This window comes from Saimiri boliviensis, chromosome 2 (genome assembly GCF_048565385.1).
Source record: "Saimiri boliviensis isolate mSaiBol1 chromosome 2, mSaiBol1.pri, whole genome shotgun sequence".
Taxonomy (NCBI): Eukaryota; Metazoa; Chordata; class Mammalia; order Primates; family Cebidae; genus Saimiri; species Saimiri boliviensis.
In genome coordinates, this window is record NC_133450.1 from 214,799,192 (window position 1) to 214,816,178 (window position 16,987).

General features: G+C 40.6%; 1 protein-coding gene across 5 annotated transcripts in view; it reads right to left on the minus strand.

Moving 5' to 3' along the window:
• The window catches only part of TTLL11 (tubulin tyrosine ligase like 11), a 276,274-nt gene that overhangs the window by 208,401 nt on the left and 50,886 nt on the right, over window positions 1-16,987 (minus strand). For 3 of the 5 annotated variants that reach the window (XM_003925395.3, XM_039475185.2, XM_074395287.1), the window contains exons 2-3: window positions 15,956-16,052; window positions 8,051-8,184 (exon numbers count right to left, since the gene is read on the minus strand). In XM_003925395.3, the coding sequence (XP_003925444.2) occupies window positions 8,051-8,184; window positions 15,956-16,052 (231 nt within the window). Of the gene's footprint in view, window positions 1-8,050; window positions 8,185-15,955; window positions 16,053-16,987 lie in introns of those variants that run through there. The other 2 variants (XM_074395290.1, XM_074395292.1) reach the window with 2 other exon arrangements.

Here is a 16,987-nt window from a genome sequence, read left to right on the forward strand (position 1 = left end):
ACATCCATTTCTAATTAAAAACAAACAAAATCCATGGAAACAAGAAATAAAAGGAAACTTCATCAATCTGATAAAGAACATCTACAAGAAACCTACAATGAATACAATATTTAATGATGAAAGACTAAATGCATATCCCCTAGGATCAGGAACAAGTCACAGACATCTGTTCATACCACTTCTATTCAACATTAGATGGAGGTTCTAGACAGTGCCATAAGGCAAGAAAAAGAAATAAAAGGCTAATCATAAAGTAAAATAAAAAAACAGTCCATATAGACAATCCAATGGAAGTACAAAATAAGCTACTGGAGCTATTAAATAAGTTTAACAAGGTTGTAGGATACAAGATCAACATACAAAAATCAATTTTATATTGACATATAATGAACAATTATAAACTGACATTTAAAAATAAAACACTGCCAAGGTATCACAAATTTGAAATGATAAAGGAAAATTGTGACAAAAGATGTGAAAGACTCGCACACTAAAAACTAAATGTTGAAAGAAACTGAAGACCTAAATAACAGGGAAGATACACCATGTTGATGGGTCAGAAGACTCATTGTTGTTAAGATTTTGATTCTACTCAAAGTGATATATAGATTCAATACAATTCCATTCAAATTTCCAGTGGGCTTTTTGGTAGAGATTGACAAGCTGATTCTATATTTAATATGGCTGATCAAAGGACTATAATTGCTAAAACATCTTTGAAAAAGAACAAAGTTGGAGAACATATACTACCTGATTTCAAAGCTTATTATAAAGCTACAGCAATCAATACAGTGGGGTTTTGGCAGAAAGAGAGACAAATAGATCAATGACATAGAATAGAGAATTCAGAAGTATACCCACACATATTTGGACAACCGTTTTTAGCACTGGTGTAAAGGCAATTTGAAAGAGAAAGATGAGTGTTCTGATCAAATGTTTCTGGAACAACTGGATATTCATATACAAAAAGTGAACTTCAATCCGTACCTTAGACCATATACAAAAGTTAACTCAAAATGAATCACAGACCTAAATTTGGAAGCTAAAACTATAAAACTTTAAGACAAAAACACCTTTGTGAGCTTGGGTTAGATAAAAACTCCTATATATGACAAAAAAATCACAGTCTATAAAAGAAAAAATTGATAAGTTGAACTTTATTAAAATTTAAAACTTGCTTTTCAAAAGATAATAGAGGAATGAGAAGACAAGACACAGAATCAGAACATCTCATGTACCCCATATGTACATGTACCTTCTACGTAGACACAAATATTAAAAATTAAAAAAAAAGACAAGGCACAGACTGGAAAAAAAATTACGGTTGGTATATCTCATAAACACCTGTATTCAAAATACATAAAAACTCTCAAAGCTCCATAATAAAAATAAACCACCCAATTTTTTAAAAAGGCAAAACATGTGAACAGACATTTCATCAAAAAATGCATTTGGGTGGCAAACAAGCGCATGAAAAGAATGCTCCACATCAACAGTCTTTAGGAAATGTAAAATAAAACCAGTGACAGGCCACTATGCACCTATTAGAATGGCTAAAATTAAAACGACTGACCACTGGTCCTGTATGGTGACAGCAGGGAGCAGTGGCTCACGCCTATAATCCCACCACTTTTGGAGGCTGAGGCAGGCCGATTGCTTGAGCTCAGGAGTTCAAGACAAGCCTAGGCAACATGGTGAAATCCTGTCTTTACAAAAAATACAAAAATTAGTCAGGTGTGGTGGCCTGTGTCTGTAGTCCCAGCTACTTTGGATGGCCACTTGAGCCTGGGGGACAGAGGCTGCAGTGAGCCATGATCGGGCCACTGCACTCCATCCTAGGCAACGAGCAAGCCCTCGTCCTAAGTAAATAAATAAATAAAAAGACTGACCATTACCAAATTTTGGCAAAGATACAGAGGAATTGGAATGTTCATACATTGTTGATGGGACTATAAAATGACACAACTACTTTGGAAGACAATAAATACTTTCTTTAAAATTAAATGTATGCCTACTCTATGATCCAGCCATTCCATTTGTAAGCACTCACCCAAGAGGAATGAAAACGTGTCCACACAAAGACTTACATACAGATGCTCACAGTGTATTTGTAATAGCCAGAAACTGGAATCAACCCAAATGTACAGCAGCAGGAGAAAGTCTAAGCAAACTGTAGTATAAACATTCAACAGAATACTCCTCAGCGATGAATTATTGACACATACTACAAATATGGATGAATTTCAAAATAACCAAAAGAAGCCAGATCTCCCCTCAAAAAGGAGTGCCATTTACATTTAATTTATATAATTCCATTTACATAAAATTCTACAGTGCTAAGTTATCCTGACGGAAAACGGCTCCACGATTGCCTGATGATAGGAGAGGAGGAAAACAGGGAAGAAGGGAAAGAAGGGGCTGGGTGTAGTGGTCATGCCTGTAATCCCAGCACTTTGGGAGGCCAAGGCAGGTGGATCACTTGAGGTCAGCAGTTTGAGACCAGCCTAGCCAACATGGCGAAACCCCATCTCTACCAAAATTATGAAAATTAGCTGGAGGTGGGAGCAGATGCCTGTAATCCCAGCTACTTAGGAGGCTGAGGCAGGAGAATCACTTGAACCTGGAAGATGGAGGGTGCAATGAACCAATACTGCGCCGCTATACTCCAGCCTGGGCAACAGAGCAAGACTCCAACTCAAAAACAACAACAACAACAAAAAAAAAAAAAAAAAAAAAAAAAAGGAAGGACAGAAGGATTACCAAGGGACACAAGGAAACATTTCAGCGTGATGCATGATGTGTTAATTATCTTGATTGTGGTGATGATTTCATGGGTTTTTACATATATGAAATGTATCAAACTGTATATTCTAAATATCTGCAGTTTGTTCTATGTCAATTATATCTCAATAAAGCTGTCTGTTTAAAAGTATAAGACAATTAGGCTCTCTGCAGAATCTCAAAATATCTCCTTACCAGATGGTTAATGATTACAAAGGGAAAAAATAGTAACTTTATAGTGGAGAAATCTAGCAGACACCACTTTAACTAAGTGATCAAAGTTAACATCACCAGGAAAAAGACATTTTGACATCATGTACCTAACAACATCACTTTCATGGTATTCTTGCCAAAATTGTCTAATCTGAATCTAACATGAGAAAAACCAGACAAATCCAAATGTAAGTTCATTCTAAAAAGAAAAAAAAAGATAACTAACCAGTTGTATTAGACTGCTGTATTAGACTAGCTAGTTGTATTAGACAGTTCTAGCACTGCTATAAAGAAATACTTGAGACTGGGGTAATTTATAAAGAAAAGAGGTTTAATTGGTTCACGGTTCCACAGGCTATACAGGAAGCATAATGCTGGCACCTGCTTAGCTTCTGGGGAGGCCTTGGGAAATGTTCAATGACGACAGAAAGCAAAGGGAAAACAGGCACTTCTTACTTTCTCTCCTAGCTGGAGCAGGAACAAGAGAGAGAGGAGGGAAGTGCTACACACTTTTAAACAACCAGATCTCATGAGAACTCTATCACTATGCAGCACCAAAGGGAGAAATCTGTCCCCATGATGCAGTCACCTCCCACCAGGCCCCACCTTCAACACTGGGGAATTACAATTCAACATGAGATTTGGGTGGGGACACAGATCCAAACTATATATCACCAGTACTCTTCAAAAGAGTCAAGGTCACAAAAGACAAAGACAGATCGGGGAACTGTTACAATCTTGAGAAGACTAGGGAGACATGACAACCAAATGCAGTGAGGGATCATGGAGTGAATTCTGTACCACAAGGGCATGGGTAAGACAACAGGCAAAATGCAACTAAAGAGTGTAGACTATTTCATAATATTCTATCAGTATTAATTTCCAAGTTTCAGTCATTGTATAAGATGTTAACATTAGAGGAAGCTAGATGAAGAATCTAGGGGTGCTCTCTCTGTCCTATTTTCGCAACTTTTTTGTTAAGTTTTAAATTGTTTCAAAGCAGCTTAAAAACTGAAGGCAAAATAAAGACATTTTCAGACAAATAAAAGCTGAGGGAATTTAGCAGACCTGCACTGTAAGAAATGTGTTAAAGCAAATTCTTGAGGCCAAAGGAAAATAATACCAAATGGAATCCCAGAGCCATTCAAAGGAATGAAGAATGCTGGAAATAGTAAATACATGGGTGAGCATAAAAGACAAATGTACTCATTTTTTAGTTTCTTTATAGGATAATTGACTTTTCAGAGCAAAAATAATAACGATGTATTGTGTGGTTTATAACATCGTTAGAAGCAAAACAGGTGAGAATAGCATAAAGGATGAGGGCGGGAATGGAACGATACTGTTGTAAGGTGCTAATATTTTTCTTGAAGTATGTAATACTTAAAGGCAAATGTGGTAAGTTAAAGATGCACTGTAAACCCTAGCTACTAGGGCTAGGACAAAAACTAAAAACATTTTTAAAAGAAGTATAGCTAATAAGCCTAAAGAAGAGATCAAATAAAACACTAAAAATATTCAATTAATCCAACAGAATAAATAGAAAAGAAATAGTAAGGTGGTAGACTTGAATCCAACAGTTAATATTATATATTAAGATTAACTGGACTAAACACACAAATTAAAAGGCAGAGACTGTCAAACTGAATAAAAAACCACACCCAATTACATGCTGTCAACAAGAAGCACTCTTTAAAAATGCAGATAGGTTAAAAGTAAAATAATGATAAGAGATATACCATGCAAATACTAAGACAAAAAAAAACTGGATGGGCTAAATTAATATCAGACAAAATGACTTCCGGACAAGTTACTTATAAAGGAGTCAAATAATCAAGCTAATACAGAGCTTCAAAATACATAACGAAAACAGTGACAGAACTAAAAGGAGAAGCAGACAATCCAAAATTAAAGCTGGAAATTTTCAACACTAACTCAGTAACTGACAGAACAAGCAGGTAGTAAACTAGTAAAAATGATGTGAATACCACCAATACCAACTTGACCTACTTGACACTTAGAAGATACTACATCAACAACTCCAGAATACTTACTATTTCCAAGTGCCCAAGATGAACAATACATAAGCCATAAGAAAATTCTCAATAAATTCAAAAAAAACTGAGATAATACAGAATATACTCTCTGATGTCAACAAAATTAAATTAGAAATCAATAATAGAAAATATTTGGAAAATCCCAAAATTACTTAGAAAGTAAACAACACATTTCTACATAATCCATGGGCAGAGGAGAAATCCCAGGGAAAATTAGAGAACATTTTCAACGGAATTATAATGAAAATGTAATATACAAAAGTTCCTGAGGAGGATCCGTAGCAGTGCCTAGAAGGAAATTTAAGATTTAAAAATCGGTGATCTCAGATTTGTAGTACGGCGCATGACTCATGTGTTCATGGTGTTGCAGGTGTAAACAAATCCACTGCGTTGCCAGTTGTGTAAAAGTGCAGTAGAGCAATACAGTTATGCACAGTACATAATCCTTGACAATGACAAAAAACTACCATGTTACTGGTTTATGTATTTACTATAGTAGACATTTTATCGTTTTTTTAGAGTGTACTCCTTCTACTTCTAAAAAAAAAAAAAAAGTGAACTGTAGAAGAGCCTCAGGCAGGTTCTTCAGGAGCAAGCACTGTTACCACAGGAGGTGACAGCTCCATGCATGTTACTGCCCCCTGAAGACCTTCCATTGGGATGAGATGTGGAGGTGGAAGACAGTGATATTGATGATCCTGACCCTGCGTAGGCCTAGGCGAATGTATGTGTTTGTGCCTTGGTTTTTTAACAAAAAAATTGTAAAAGGAAAAATAATTTTAAAATGTAAACATAGAAAAAGGCTTACAGAATAAGAATACAGAGAAATAAAATATTTTTTGTATATCCATACAGTACGTTTGTGTTTTAAGCTAAGTGTTATTACAAAAGAGTCCAAAAGTTTTTTAAAATTAAAAAGTTTAGAAAGTAAAAGTTACAGTAAGCTAAGGTTAATTTCTTATCGAATAAATTTTTTTAAAAATAAATTGAGTGCAGCTTAAGTGTCCGGTATTTCTGAAGTCTACAGTAGTCTAATGTCCTGGGCCCTCACATTCCCTCACCACCCACTCACAGACTCACCAAGAGCAACTTCTAGTCATGTAAACTCCATTCATGGTAAGTGTCCTACACAGGTGTACCATTTTTTATCTTTTATACAGTATTTTCCCCTTTCTATGTTTAGATACAAAAAAGACTTACCAGCATTAAGCCCAGTACCATGCTATTCAGGTTTGTAACCTAGGAGCAACAGGCTATACTGTATAGCCTAGGTGTGTAAGAGCCTACACTGTCTAGGTCTGTGTAAGTACACTCTATGGTGCTGACACGATGAAATCACCCAGCGACACTTTTCTCAGAATGTATGCCTGTCTAGTGACTCATGACTGTGGTTGGATGCAGAGCTGTAGAGATGGGAAGGAAAGGTACTCCACATAACAACAACAGCATGGGCAGAGCCACAGAACAGAGACATTGGGGGCTAATTATGGAGGAACAGCTGAGAGTTACCTTTTAAAATCAACTTTATTGAAACATAGTTTGCATACAATAAAATGCACCCATTTTAAGTTAATAGTTTGATGAATTTTAAGCAATATATATAAACCCATGTGACCACCATCTCACAGAAAACTTCTTTTAAAAAATTATCACTTCAAGCTGTTTTTGTGTTTAGTAAATGATAATTTTATTACAAGTTTTATAATTCAATATTAAAACCAAAGCAATACAGAGGCAGTAAGATAGACTATAGAAAGCACAGGCCTTGGAAATAGCTCTAGGTTTTAAAACTTACTTCTCAAGCAAGTTGCCTAATTTTTCAAAGCCTCAGTTTCCTCACCCATAAAATGGGGATGATAATAATAAAACCAACCTCACAAGATTGCTGTGAAGATTAAAAGAAATAATGTGGGCTGGGTGTGGTGGCTCATGCCTGTAATCCCAGCACTTTGGGAGGCCAAGGTGGGTGGATCACTTGAGATCAGGAGTTGGAGACCAGCCTGGCCAACATGGTGAAACCCCTGTCTCTACTGAAAATACGAAACAAAACAAAACAAAAATTAGCTGGGTGTGGTGGTGTGCATCTGTAGTCTCAGCTACTCAGAAGGCTGAGGCAGGAGAATCGCTTAAACCCAGGAGACAGAGGCTGCGGTAAGCCAAGATCACACCACGGCACTCTAGCCTGGGCAACAGAGCAAAACTCCATCTCCAAAAAATAAAAATAAAATAAAATATATTAAACTTCTAGCACAAAGCCTGGAACATAGCAGGACCAGTAAATGGTGTTAGCCTTATCACACTTAGACAGGCACTGGTTGTACAGGTACCCCAGTTATGGAATGGACTGCGAACTTGTACACAAGGGCTTTGAAAGGGACCTAAATGAAATTGTTAAAAGGCTAACAAAAAATGGCAATTCTGAGTTCCACTTCCCTACTGGTTCCACTTCATAATCAGTGGTGAAGACTCCGGTGTATTACATGCTCAAATGTACTGCTTCAGGATGGAATTTGTCACTTGACAATTGATTCTGTAACAAGTTTAAAGCAAAACACTTACAGGGTTCCCCATGAGTTTGTCAGACCTGCTCCCTGGCCTTTAAACAAAGCCTGACCTTGCACGTCTCAGACCACAGGAAGCCAGGAAGGCCACGGCTCTAGGATCCCTCAGTGTCCCCATTCCACTGCCCAGCCACCTGCTCTGGCCCCAGCTCCCTGGCTCCCCAGCATCCTGACGCCATGATACAGCTCTGATACCAGCCTCAGGCCTGTCTCCTGTGTCAAGACCTGTTTCTTCAGTTTACCTACCTGTTAACCCTACTCGTTCAACACTGCAAGTTGTTTTGATAGCTGCCAACCCCTACTGTGCACTGTTAAGACGCTTCCTTAGTCAGTCTGAGCTTGCTAGGACCCCCTGCCCCAGCTCCCAGCACACAGGACCCAGGACACAGTTGCAACCACAATATAATTGAGGGGTCATGGGGACGGAGTGCCATCTACCTGAGCAACAAAGAGCTGGAACTCGTCAGGCAGAATCCATGAGCGAGGGTAGAAGTTGTACTCCTCAGGAAAGAGATTCTGCATGGTTCTCACTGCTCTGCTCAGAGTAATTTTACGCACCATCTCCGTCATGCCTGGGGAGAAGAGATGCTGTGAGGTTTTAACAACAGTGGGCTACTAGCTATAAAACAGCCATTATTTGGGACTTTTAAAACCACCCACCCGACATATTCTCTTTTTCAGGCAGAATTTTTTTTAAAAGTCTGAGTTGTTTCCCACAGCGGTGACTCATGGTTTGGAAAGAACTACTGAGTTAATGAAAAACTTGAGGTAATAGACGGGTGTTCTTTTCTCTTTATAAAAATGAAGCATCAGTTTGAAAGAATGCATTTTCACCTAGTTTATTATTCTATTCTTTGTCATCCCCTTAGGTAATGAATAGGGAAGCATTTATATCTTGCACTTAAAATTTAATACCTTCTTTAATTTCGGACCACCACACATGCTTCTGGGATTCCTTCCATCTTGTACCCTAGAGAATATTATCTAGTGGACTCTGGTTACATTATGAGAGGCTTAATTAAGTTTCTTTCTTTTACTGTTTCATGAGTATTAAAGGCATGAAACAACAAAAAAATGCACATCTTTCAGTATAAAATCTGTCTCCTTGAATGAAGGACAGGAAATAAAAAGAATACCATCATTTATACTTCAAAGTGAAAAATGCAATCTGTAGGAGTTCCTCAGTTATAAGGACTGACACTGACATTGATCCTATCTCATTAATTTGCCCAGAGGGAATTGAAATGTCTCACTGTTATAAAACATTAAAAGAATGGTAGATTTTTTTCTTGTAACATCATTAGTAACTCTGACAAGAGAAGAAACTGAGTATTACATATTGTAGCAAATTTTAAGCAAATAGGTAAAAATTATTATCAATTTTAGCATGCTTATTTCTTTCTTTCTTTTTCTGAAACAGAGTCTTGCTCTGCTGTACAGGCTAGAGTGCAGTGGCATAATCTCAGCTCACTGCAACTTTTGTCTCCCAGGCTCAAGTGATCCTCCCACCTCAGCCTCCTGAGTAGCTGGCTAATTTTTATATTGTTTTTTGTTTTTTAGAGACAGGGTCTCACTATTGCCTAGGCTGATCTCAAACTTCTAGGCTCATGCCATCCACCCACCTTGGCCTCCCAAAGTGCTGGGATTACAGGTGGAAGCCACTGTGCCTAGCATCAGCCTTCTTTCTTTTTTTTCTTTTTTTTTTTTTTTTAGGTAGAGTTTTACTCTTGTTGCCTAGGCTGGAGTGCAATGGTGTGATCTCAGCTCACTGCAATCTCCACCTCCCGAGTTCAAGCAATTCTCTTGCCTCGGCCTCCCCAGTAGCTGGGATTACAGGCACACACCACCATGCCCAGCAAATGTTTGTATTTTTAGTAGACAAGGGGTTTCATCATGTTGGCCAGGCTGGTCTGAAACTCCTGACCTCAGGTGATCCACCTGCCTCAGCCTCCCAAAGCGCTGGGGTTATAGACATGAGCCACTGCGCCTGGCCATCATGTTTATTTCTTAAGGCAAATATCACTGCTAAAAATGGAGGCTAAAAATGGCCTTTACCCTGAAAGAGACCAAACAGTTCCATTACTGACACTAGAAATGTGCTTAGCAAAGCTATTTTTAATAGAAAATACAAAGTTTCATGTCAGCTTGGCATGCCCAAATTATCACATATTCCAAATGGGCAATCAGAATGAATGAGGTTCCTCTAAACTCCCACGTTCAGACAGCAAAGGGTAAATATCTGAGAAGGAAAGTTTTAAGAATCAACTTCTTCTTCTGTCAGCATATTAAAAAGTGCAATAAATCTAAAGATCCCAGCTTCAAGATGTTAATGCCCAGGTGTTAGTTATTGATTGGAAGGATCTAGGGAAGGATTAAGTAAGAAATAAAGGTGCTTAAAGGCACTAATAAACTGTGCTCTAACATGGACTGTTCAATAGTAAAGACAACTCACTGAGGACACTGTTCTGGGCTTCCCAAGAAGGGTGTCTGGAAAATCACAGCTATTTCCTTTCATTCCTTTACAAAATTAGAACTGCATTATAAACACTAGAGCTGACCACAAAGTAAACGAAACAAAATTTCAACTTTTTTGGAATCCTTTTGCTTGAGGTGGGCTAACATTTTAGTTACCATATTGAACTGAAAGCCTTCATAACTAACTGTAATACAGCACCTTGCTCCACATAGAGGATCCCTGTTGACCAAATAGCATTAAGGTATTTGCTGCACTTTAAGGTCGTTGGGTGGGGGGAAGGTTCTCTTTCCGAAATCCCTCAGCAGGTCAGATAGGCTCACACAACCCAGAGAGCTGTGAGTACATGAGGGCAGTCTGGATGCTCCAGAATAGTTTTGTGAAAATCTATGTCCAGCAAACTGAATCAATATTCATTTAATATTGGCAATGGCTCCTTCTGTAATGTGCATCATCAGGCCCCATGCCAGCTAATAGGTGCTTCCAAGTTTACCTGTTCATTTCCAGACAACTTTCTACTGAATATAGCCAACTTAAGAAGCACCCCTGGAAGCCAGGCACTTCCTGCCTACAGGCCATAGGCAGCTCACCCCAACTCTGCCTGAATGCCTGTCTCTAGGTGGCATGGGTGTAGACCTCTATCAATCCACTTCGCTCCTCCATATCTAAGCTGTGCTCCTATCCAGTGCCACCAGGGAAAGAGTTTCTGGGCCCTCACTAGAACCCACATGGAAGCTGCTGGCATCTCCACCTCTGGAGGTGGCTCAGAGACAGGTGTCAGGGGAGCAGGGTTTCTAGCTGATCCAGGGTACACGTTCCCAGATAAATCTGTGAGAAGGGAGGTTGTGGCCAGTTCTGCTGACTTCAGACCCCATCCCCTTTCCCTAAGCAGCTGCAGCACCTGACCCCTTATCACCTGTGTCCCCTCCCTGGGCTCTATGACCAATTCTGATCTGAGATAGAAGATACAACCCTCAGCTCCCTTCTGCTAAAAGTCTCACCTAGAGTTCATATTCCAATCAGATAAGAAGGATTTTACCCATTTTTCCCATGCTCTATTGCTTATCCAAAGCAAATTGTCACCAAATGTTGGTGACCTTATCTTTTGTTCCTTGTGCCTGAGTGGTTGCTTTAGCAATGCAGAGCTGAGGCCTCTTCCTTGTTCTCTGCAATGTTCCTCCTCTCCCCAGCCTCTCCTCTGTTCCTTTCAAGCCCACCCTGCAAGGGCTGGAGTCCTCCTGTCTGTGGCTTTAGCCCAGTGTCTGGGGTTCTGCCACCTAACAGCTCCTTTTGAGGTTGACTGCCCACCTCGGCTTCTCAATAAAGTCTATCCCTAGATGTCCCTATAGGGGCAGTTCCCCTATCAATTGGGAAAACCTCCTAATTCAGGTGGGAGCTTCTGACACCAAGAGCTTGCCTCCTGCCCTCCTTCTGAGGACTGGGTGCTTCTGTTTGCTATGCTGAAGTCTCAAGGCCTGGTGAGTCTCACCCAATTCAAGTTAACCGAGAGCATAACAGTTCAATCTCAGGCCTGCCCATGCAGCCCTACTTAGCCCAATTAACATAAAACAAAGCAAAACAAAACTGAGCTATACTTGGAGCACTATTTAATCAAAATATTACTTGTAAGAATAATTCTTGGCAAAAACACATTACAACCACCAAACAACAAATAAATACTTTCTGATCCATCCTTTTCTCTCTATTCCCGTTGCCACTGATCCATTTATCTCTTAGGTAGATGCTGCAGCAGCCTCTTAGCTACATCTGTTTCTTCTCTCAGATGTCTTACCCGTTTCTAATTGTCCCTCTGGCTGATCGTGCTAACATGCAAGCTGGCCCACGTCACCGTCTAGCTTAAAAATTCCTCAGTGGTGGCCAGGCGCAGTGGCTCATACCTGTAATCGCAGCACTTTGGGAGGCTGAGGCAGGCGGATCACAAGATCAAGAGATCGAGACCATCCTGGCCAACATGGTGAAACCCCATCTCTACTAAAAATCCAAAAGTTAACTGGGCATGGTGGCATGCGCCTGTAGTTCCAGCTACTCAGGAGGCTGAGGCAAGAGAATTGCTTGAACCTGGGAGGCAGATGTTGCAATGAGCCGAGATCACACCACTGCACTCCAGCCTGGTGACAGAGCGAGACTGTCTCAAAAAAAAATTAAATTAAATTAAAAAATCCTCAGTGGCTCCCCATGACCTTCAGGCTCTAACAGTGCTGTACTTGGGTTCCTGCTCATCACCCCACCCCTGCCCCACTCACCTGACGCCCTCTAACCATGGTAGCCCACTTGCCCTTTGCTGAATGAGCAATGTGCTCAAGGCATTCTGTCTTTGCACCAACTCTGCTCCCTTGTTTGGCATGGGGATCGGGCCCATCCACCCTGGAGGCTCAGTTTCCATGCCAGTCCTCTTCTCTAGGCTCTCTCACCCTGCTGCTCCCTGGGCAAATCTGGATTTGGTTACCTGCCCTTGCTCCAGACCCCCACAGCATTCCAGCTTCCTCCAGCATAGCCCTTTGGCTGTGTTTTTCTTCTCTCATCACATGCATTTCTCCATCTTTGACCAATGCTTGACAGATGGCTGTCCCCACAGGTTCCTCACTGAAGCTCCCTCCCTCTCCAGCAGAAAGCCCCTCCTCAGGTGGGCTCTCAGGTACCACCTGCCACATGATCCCATACATCTCAGACCCTGAAACTCAGCAAAAGACCAGCTCGGAAGCTGAGAATGGAGAGTTTTGGACTTTCTTAAAGCTAAATCTGCTATGTCTAATCTGATACGTCTGATTTAGAGATGTCTAAAGAAAGTAGATATTAAATATGCCTACTTTCTGAAGTAGAAAAGTCTTAATTCATCAGCTAAAATATAATAATGTGGTTTTCTTTTTGAAATGGAGTCTTGCTCTGTCACCAGGCTGGAGTGCAGTGGTGCGATCTCAGCTCACTATAACCTCCGCCTCCCAGGTTCAAGTGAGTCCCCTGCCTCAGCCTCCCAAGTAGTTGGGACTATAGATGCATGCCACCATGCCCGGCTAATTTTTTGTATTTTAGAAGAGACAGGGTTTCACCATGTTGGCCAGATGGTCTTGATCTCCTAACCTTGTGATCAGCTGCCTCGGCCTCCCAAAGTGCTGGGATTAGTTATGAGCCACCATGCCCAGCCCATAATAATGTATTTTGAACCAGGAAATTGCCCATAGAAAAGTTACTAAAATCTAGTGTGCTGACACAAACAAAATTAATCACTTCCATATGTGTGTATCCAAACATTTTCAGTTTATTCAGCAAATAAAGTGTTTATACTTGCCTGGGATATCCACTAGAACTTACCCTAAGTAATATACAATGCACAGGAAATGCATTTTAGAATAACGGGATATATGAGAGACAGAAGATAAGCTTGGACACAAACTGGTGTCAGAGGACAGACTGTTCTAGAATCACCCCTCTGCTGAGGATTACTACCGTTCATGGGGCTGAGGGTGAGGCAACACTGTTCCTCTGCCTAGAGGTTCAGGAGCCTGCTTTGTCATTAGAACTAATTTCTGTTAGTAAAGTGGAAAAGTCTATGTACCAATCACTGGCATGTGGAATATGAGATGGGCAAACCTGCTTCTTTGGAATAAAGATCCTTTTATCACCTGTAATGAAACTCATCCTTTGGGGGTACTTCATTCTTCTATATTTCTAATTTGTATTCCAAATGGAGATCTCTAGCTACTTCTTTCCTACTCTCAGCCACTAGACGAGGCATGAGCAAATGGGGAACATGTAAATGAAGCCTCATTTGATGATTCATGTCTCAGAAACTCTGTCCTCATTCAAAGTGTTTTCTCTTCCAAATTGTATCCTCCCAATATCCTAATAAGTCCTTTAAGCAGCATCAGAAAGCATCCTTTTCTGAACAGCAAGACACAGAAAATAACAGCTGTCTCATTAAACTGTTGTGCAGGAATTCTGGCTGCAAGAATCATTCTTGTTCTGAAACAAAACCCTTTCTCCTTCTCTAAGGATAAATTTGACCTTGGGTTAACTTTCTATCTCTGTTCCCCTAGAAAACAATGAAGGTAGAATGTTAGCTGAATTACTAGGCATCTGGTTAAAATGATCCCTGATTGGTAAATTGCGTAAGTATCTAGTAGGAAGCCATAGCTCTAGGCTTTTCTGAGTGAGATGGTTCTTGTAACTTAATATGACCCTTGCTGGGACCTTAGAAGCAATACCATGGAGCAGTTCTAAGAGATACTGACTCCTGTGGGGCATCTAAACCAAGAAAGACTCACTTCCACCAATGAGAATCTTGTCCTTTTGCACCTGAGCTTTCACTTGAGGTGCCAGAGACTAGTCCCTGGGACTCTCGCAAATACTCCACTGAAGAGAAATGCTTGACACTGACTGGCCAGCAAGCTGTTTCCTCCCCTATATCCTTCTAAGTGAATCTGAGCCAAGTGTGGCCTATAGTAGTGGCCTTGTAAGACTGCATGCTTAGGTGGAAACCCCTAGTGGATGTGGCATAACTACTAACCAGTGTATAACGTATGGCTATTGGGTTTTCTGCAACATTTCCTTAAAGGCATGGGATAGAAGGTCAAGGAAAAAGAGTAAACTGGTTCTCTCTTTAAAATAGGTAAAACTGATAAAATGCTAAGAGAAAACACCTTATATTTAGGCAACTACGCTATGACTGCAACCATGCAAAAAGGATGAGTCAACATTGGAAGGAAATACGGAAATATTCCCATTGCTGTTTTGTTAAATGAGGAATGGGATTCAGGGTGATGTTCTTCTTAAAAATTATTTATTATGGCATTGTAATATGGTCTGTGTAATATATTAACATTTTAAAAAACAAGTGGAAGACCCTCTGACTGTACCATACCCAGCTTAATCCAATGCTCCGTCTCCCTAAGCTGTCCTACCATCTCAAATATCCTCTTCATTCAGCCATCAAAAATAATGAAGACACTGGGCACAGTGGCTCACACTTGTAATCCCAGCACTTTGGGAGGCTGAGACAGGTGGATCACTTGAGGTCAGGAGTTCGGGACCAGCCTGGCCAACATGACAAGGTGAAACCCTGTCTCTACTAAAAATACAAAATTAGCCAGGTGTGGTGGTACAGGGCTGTAATCTCAGCTACTCGGGAGGCTGAGGCAGAAGAATTGCTTGAACCTGGGGGGCAGAGGTTGCAGTGAGCCAAGATTGCACTGCTGCTCTCCAGCTTGGGTGACAGAGCAAGACTCTGTCTCAAAAAAGTGGTAGAGATTAAAATGCAAAACAAAAAGGTTGTATTGGGAGGTTGGTAGTGGAGTGAGGGGGATATCTTAGTGCTGGCTATGATGCTTTTCTGGCACTAAGATTTCTCCTTATAGGGTAAGTCTTGCTGAGAATGATGTCATTAGGCAAAATGCAGAGGCTACCTGCAGCCTACAGTACTTAGTATGGAGACTGATATATTTGGTTTTAAAAATGGTACCTGAAAATATAATACTTAAAGTAAAGGGAAGCTGATACCCCATTTCTATGACATATTCCTAGAATTCTGGTACTTTTATTTCCTGCAAGAGTGAAATGTTCTATTTTTTTTTTTCAGAATATAGTCCTCTCATTAGAACCCCATATTATATGTATAAGCCAAAAAGTGAAAACCATGTTCTTCCACCAGTGGACTTTAGACCAAGAAAGGCTGTCTTTGATTCTTTAAAAGCCTGTCTCCAATCCTTAAATCCTTAGTGGCTAAGGAACACAGAAATTCCTAATTAAGAGTCCTCAAGTTTGGTCTCAAAAATAACTGTCATGTTTTTGTAGAAGAGTGTACCTGGGACTTGGCCCTAGAAACATTTTTAAATGTCGACAATAATAGCAGATACCTGGAAACTTGTTCACTTGACCGGAGAATATGTCATTGTCATGAAATGAAACTCCATGCCAGTAGATGTCACAAGGCAAGCGTCGGCCAAATGGGAACTAGAAAAGAAAAAATATGACTCATGATAAGAGTAAGAAAGCAGCGATCATGCTGAGTATCCATTATGTACAAATTCCTGGCACCCTGGTGTACTTGCCATGGTTTAATCCTTATAATACGCATGTGAGGTAGCCAAATATTCTTTCCCATTTTAGAGATGAGGAAACAGATTCAGACAGGTTTAATAACTTGCTCCAAGTGGCAGAGCTCTGATTACATGTTGCAGATACCACTTCACCTTAATCCTTATAACTACCCTATAAAGGACTACTCCCATTTTGCTGATTCAAAACTTGGAGCTGACAGAGGTAACTGAACATGCCCAAGGATCACACACAGCTGTAAGGGGAGGAATCAGGATCTAAGTCCAGGTCTATCCAAATTCCAAGCCCATATATCCTTTCCTCTGAAAATTACAACCCTCAACCAAGCCCAAAGAATAAGCTTTCAGAGTCCTCCCCCCGGCCCCTGCACAGACACACACACATGCTCCATGCAGATTCTCTCTCTCTCTCACACACACACACACACACATGCTCCATGTGGATAAGATGAATCCCAGTGCCTATAACGGTTCCTGAAACTCATAAAGACTTCCTGAATTAATAAATGAACAAATCAGCCATGGTCATCTGACTCAAGATGAGATAACCAGATTCTCTCTTCCAGGAATCTGGAAATCAGAGATGCCAGACAACCTCTGCTGGCCCTTGAACTGGCAGGGATAAAAAGCCAGAGCCAGGCAGCTGTGCTTGGCTGTGTGCACGAGGCAGAGACAGCCAGTCTGCTGAGAGACAAGAAAGGAGCAGGTGCGGGAGGGAAAGCAGAGATGAGACCACGTTGCCCTAGAAACTTAGACTGAGTGGCCTCAGACCCGCATGAGCCTGTAAGATAGCCTTGTATCCTGAGAACACCTTTTTGGTCTTCTAAAATC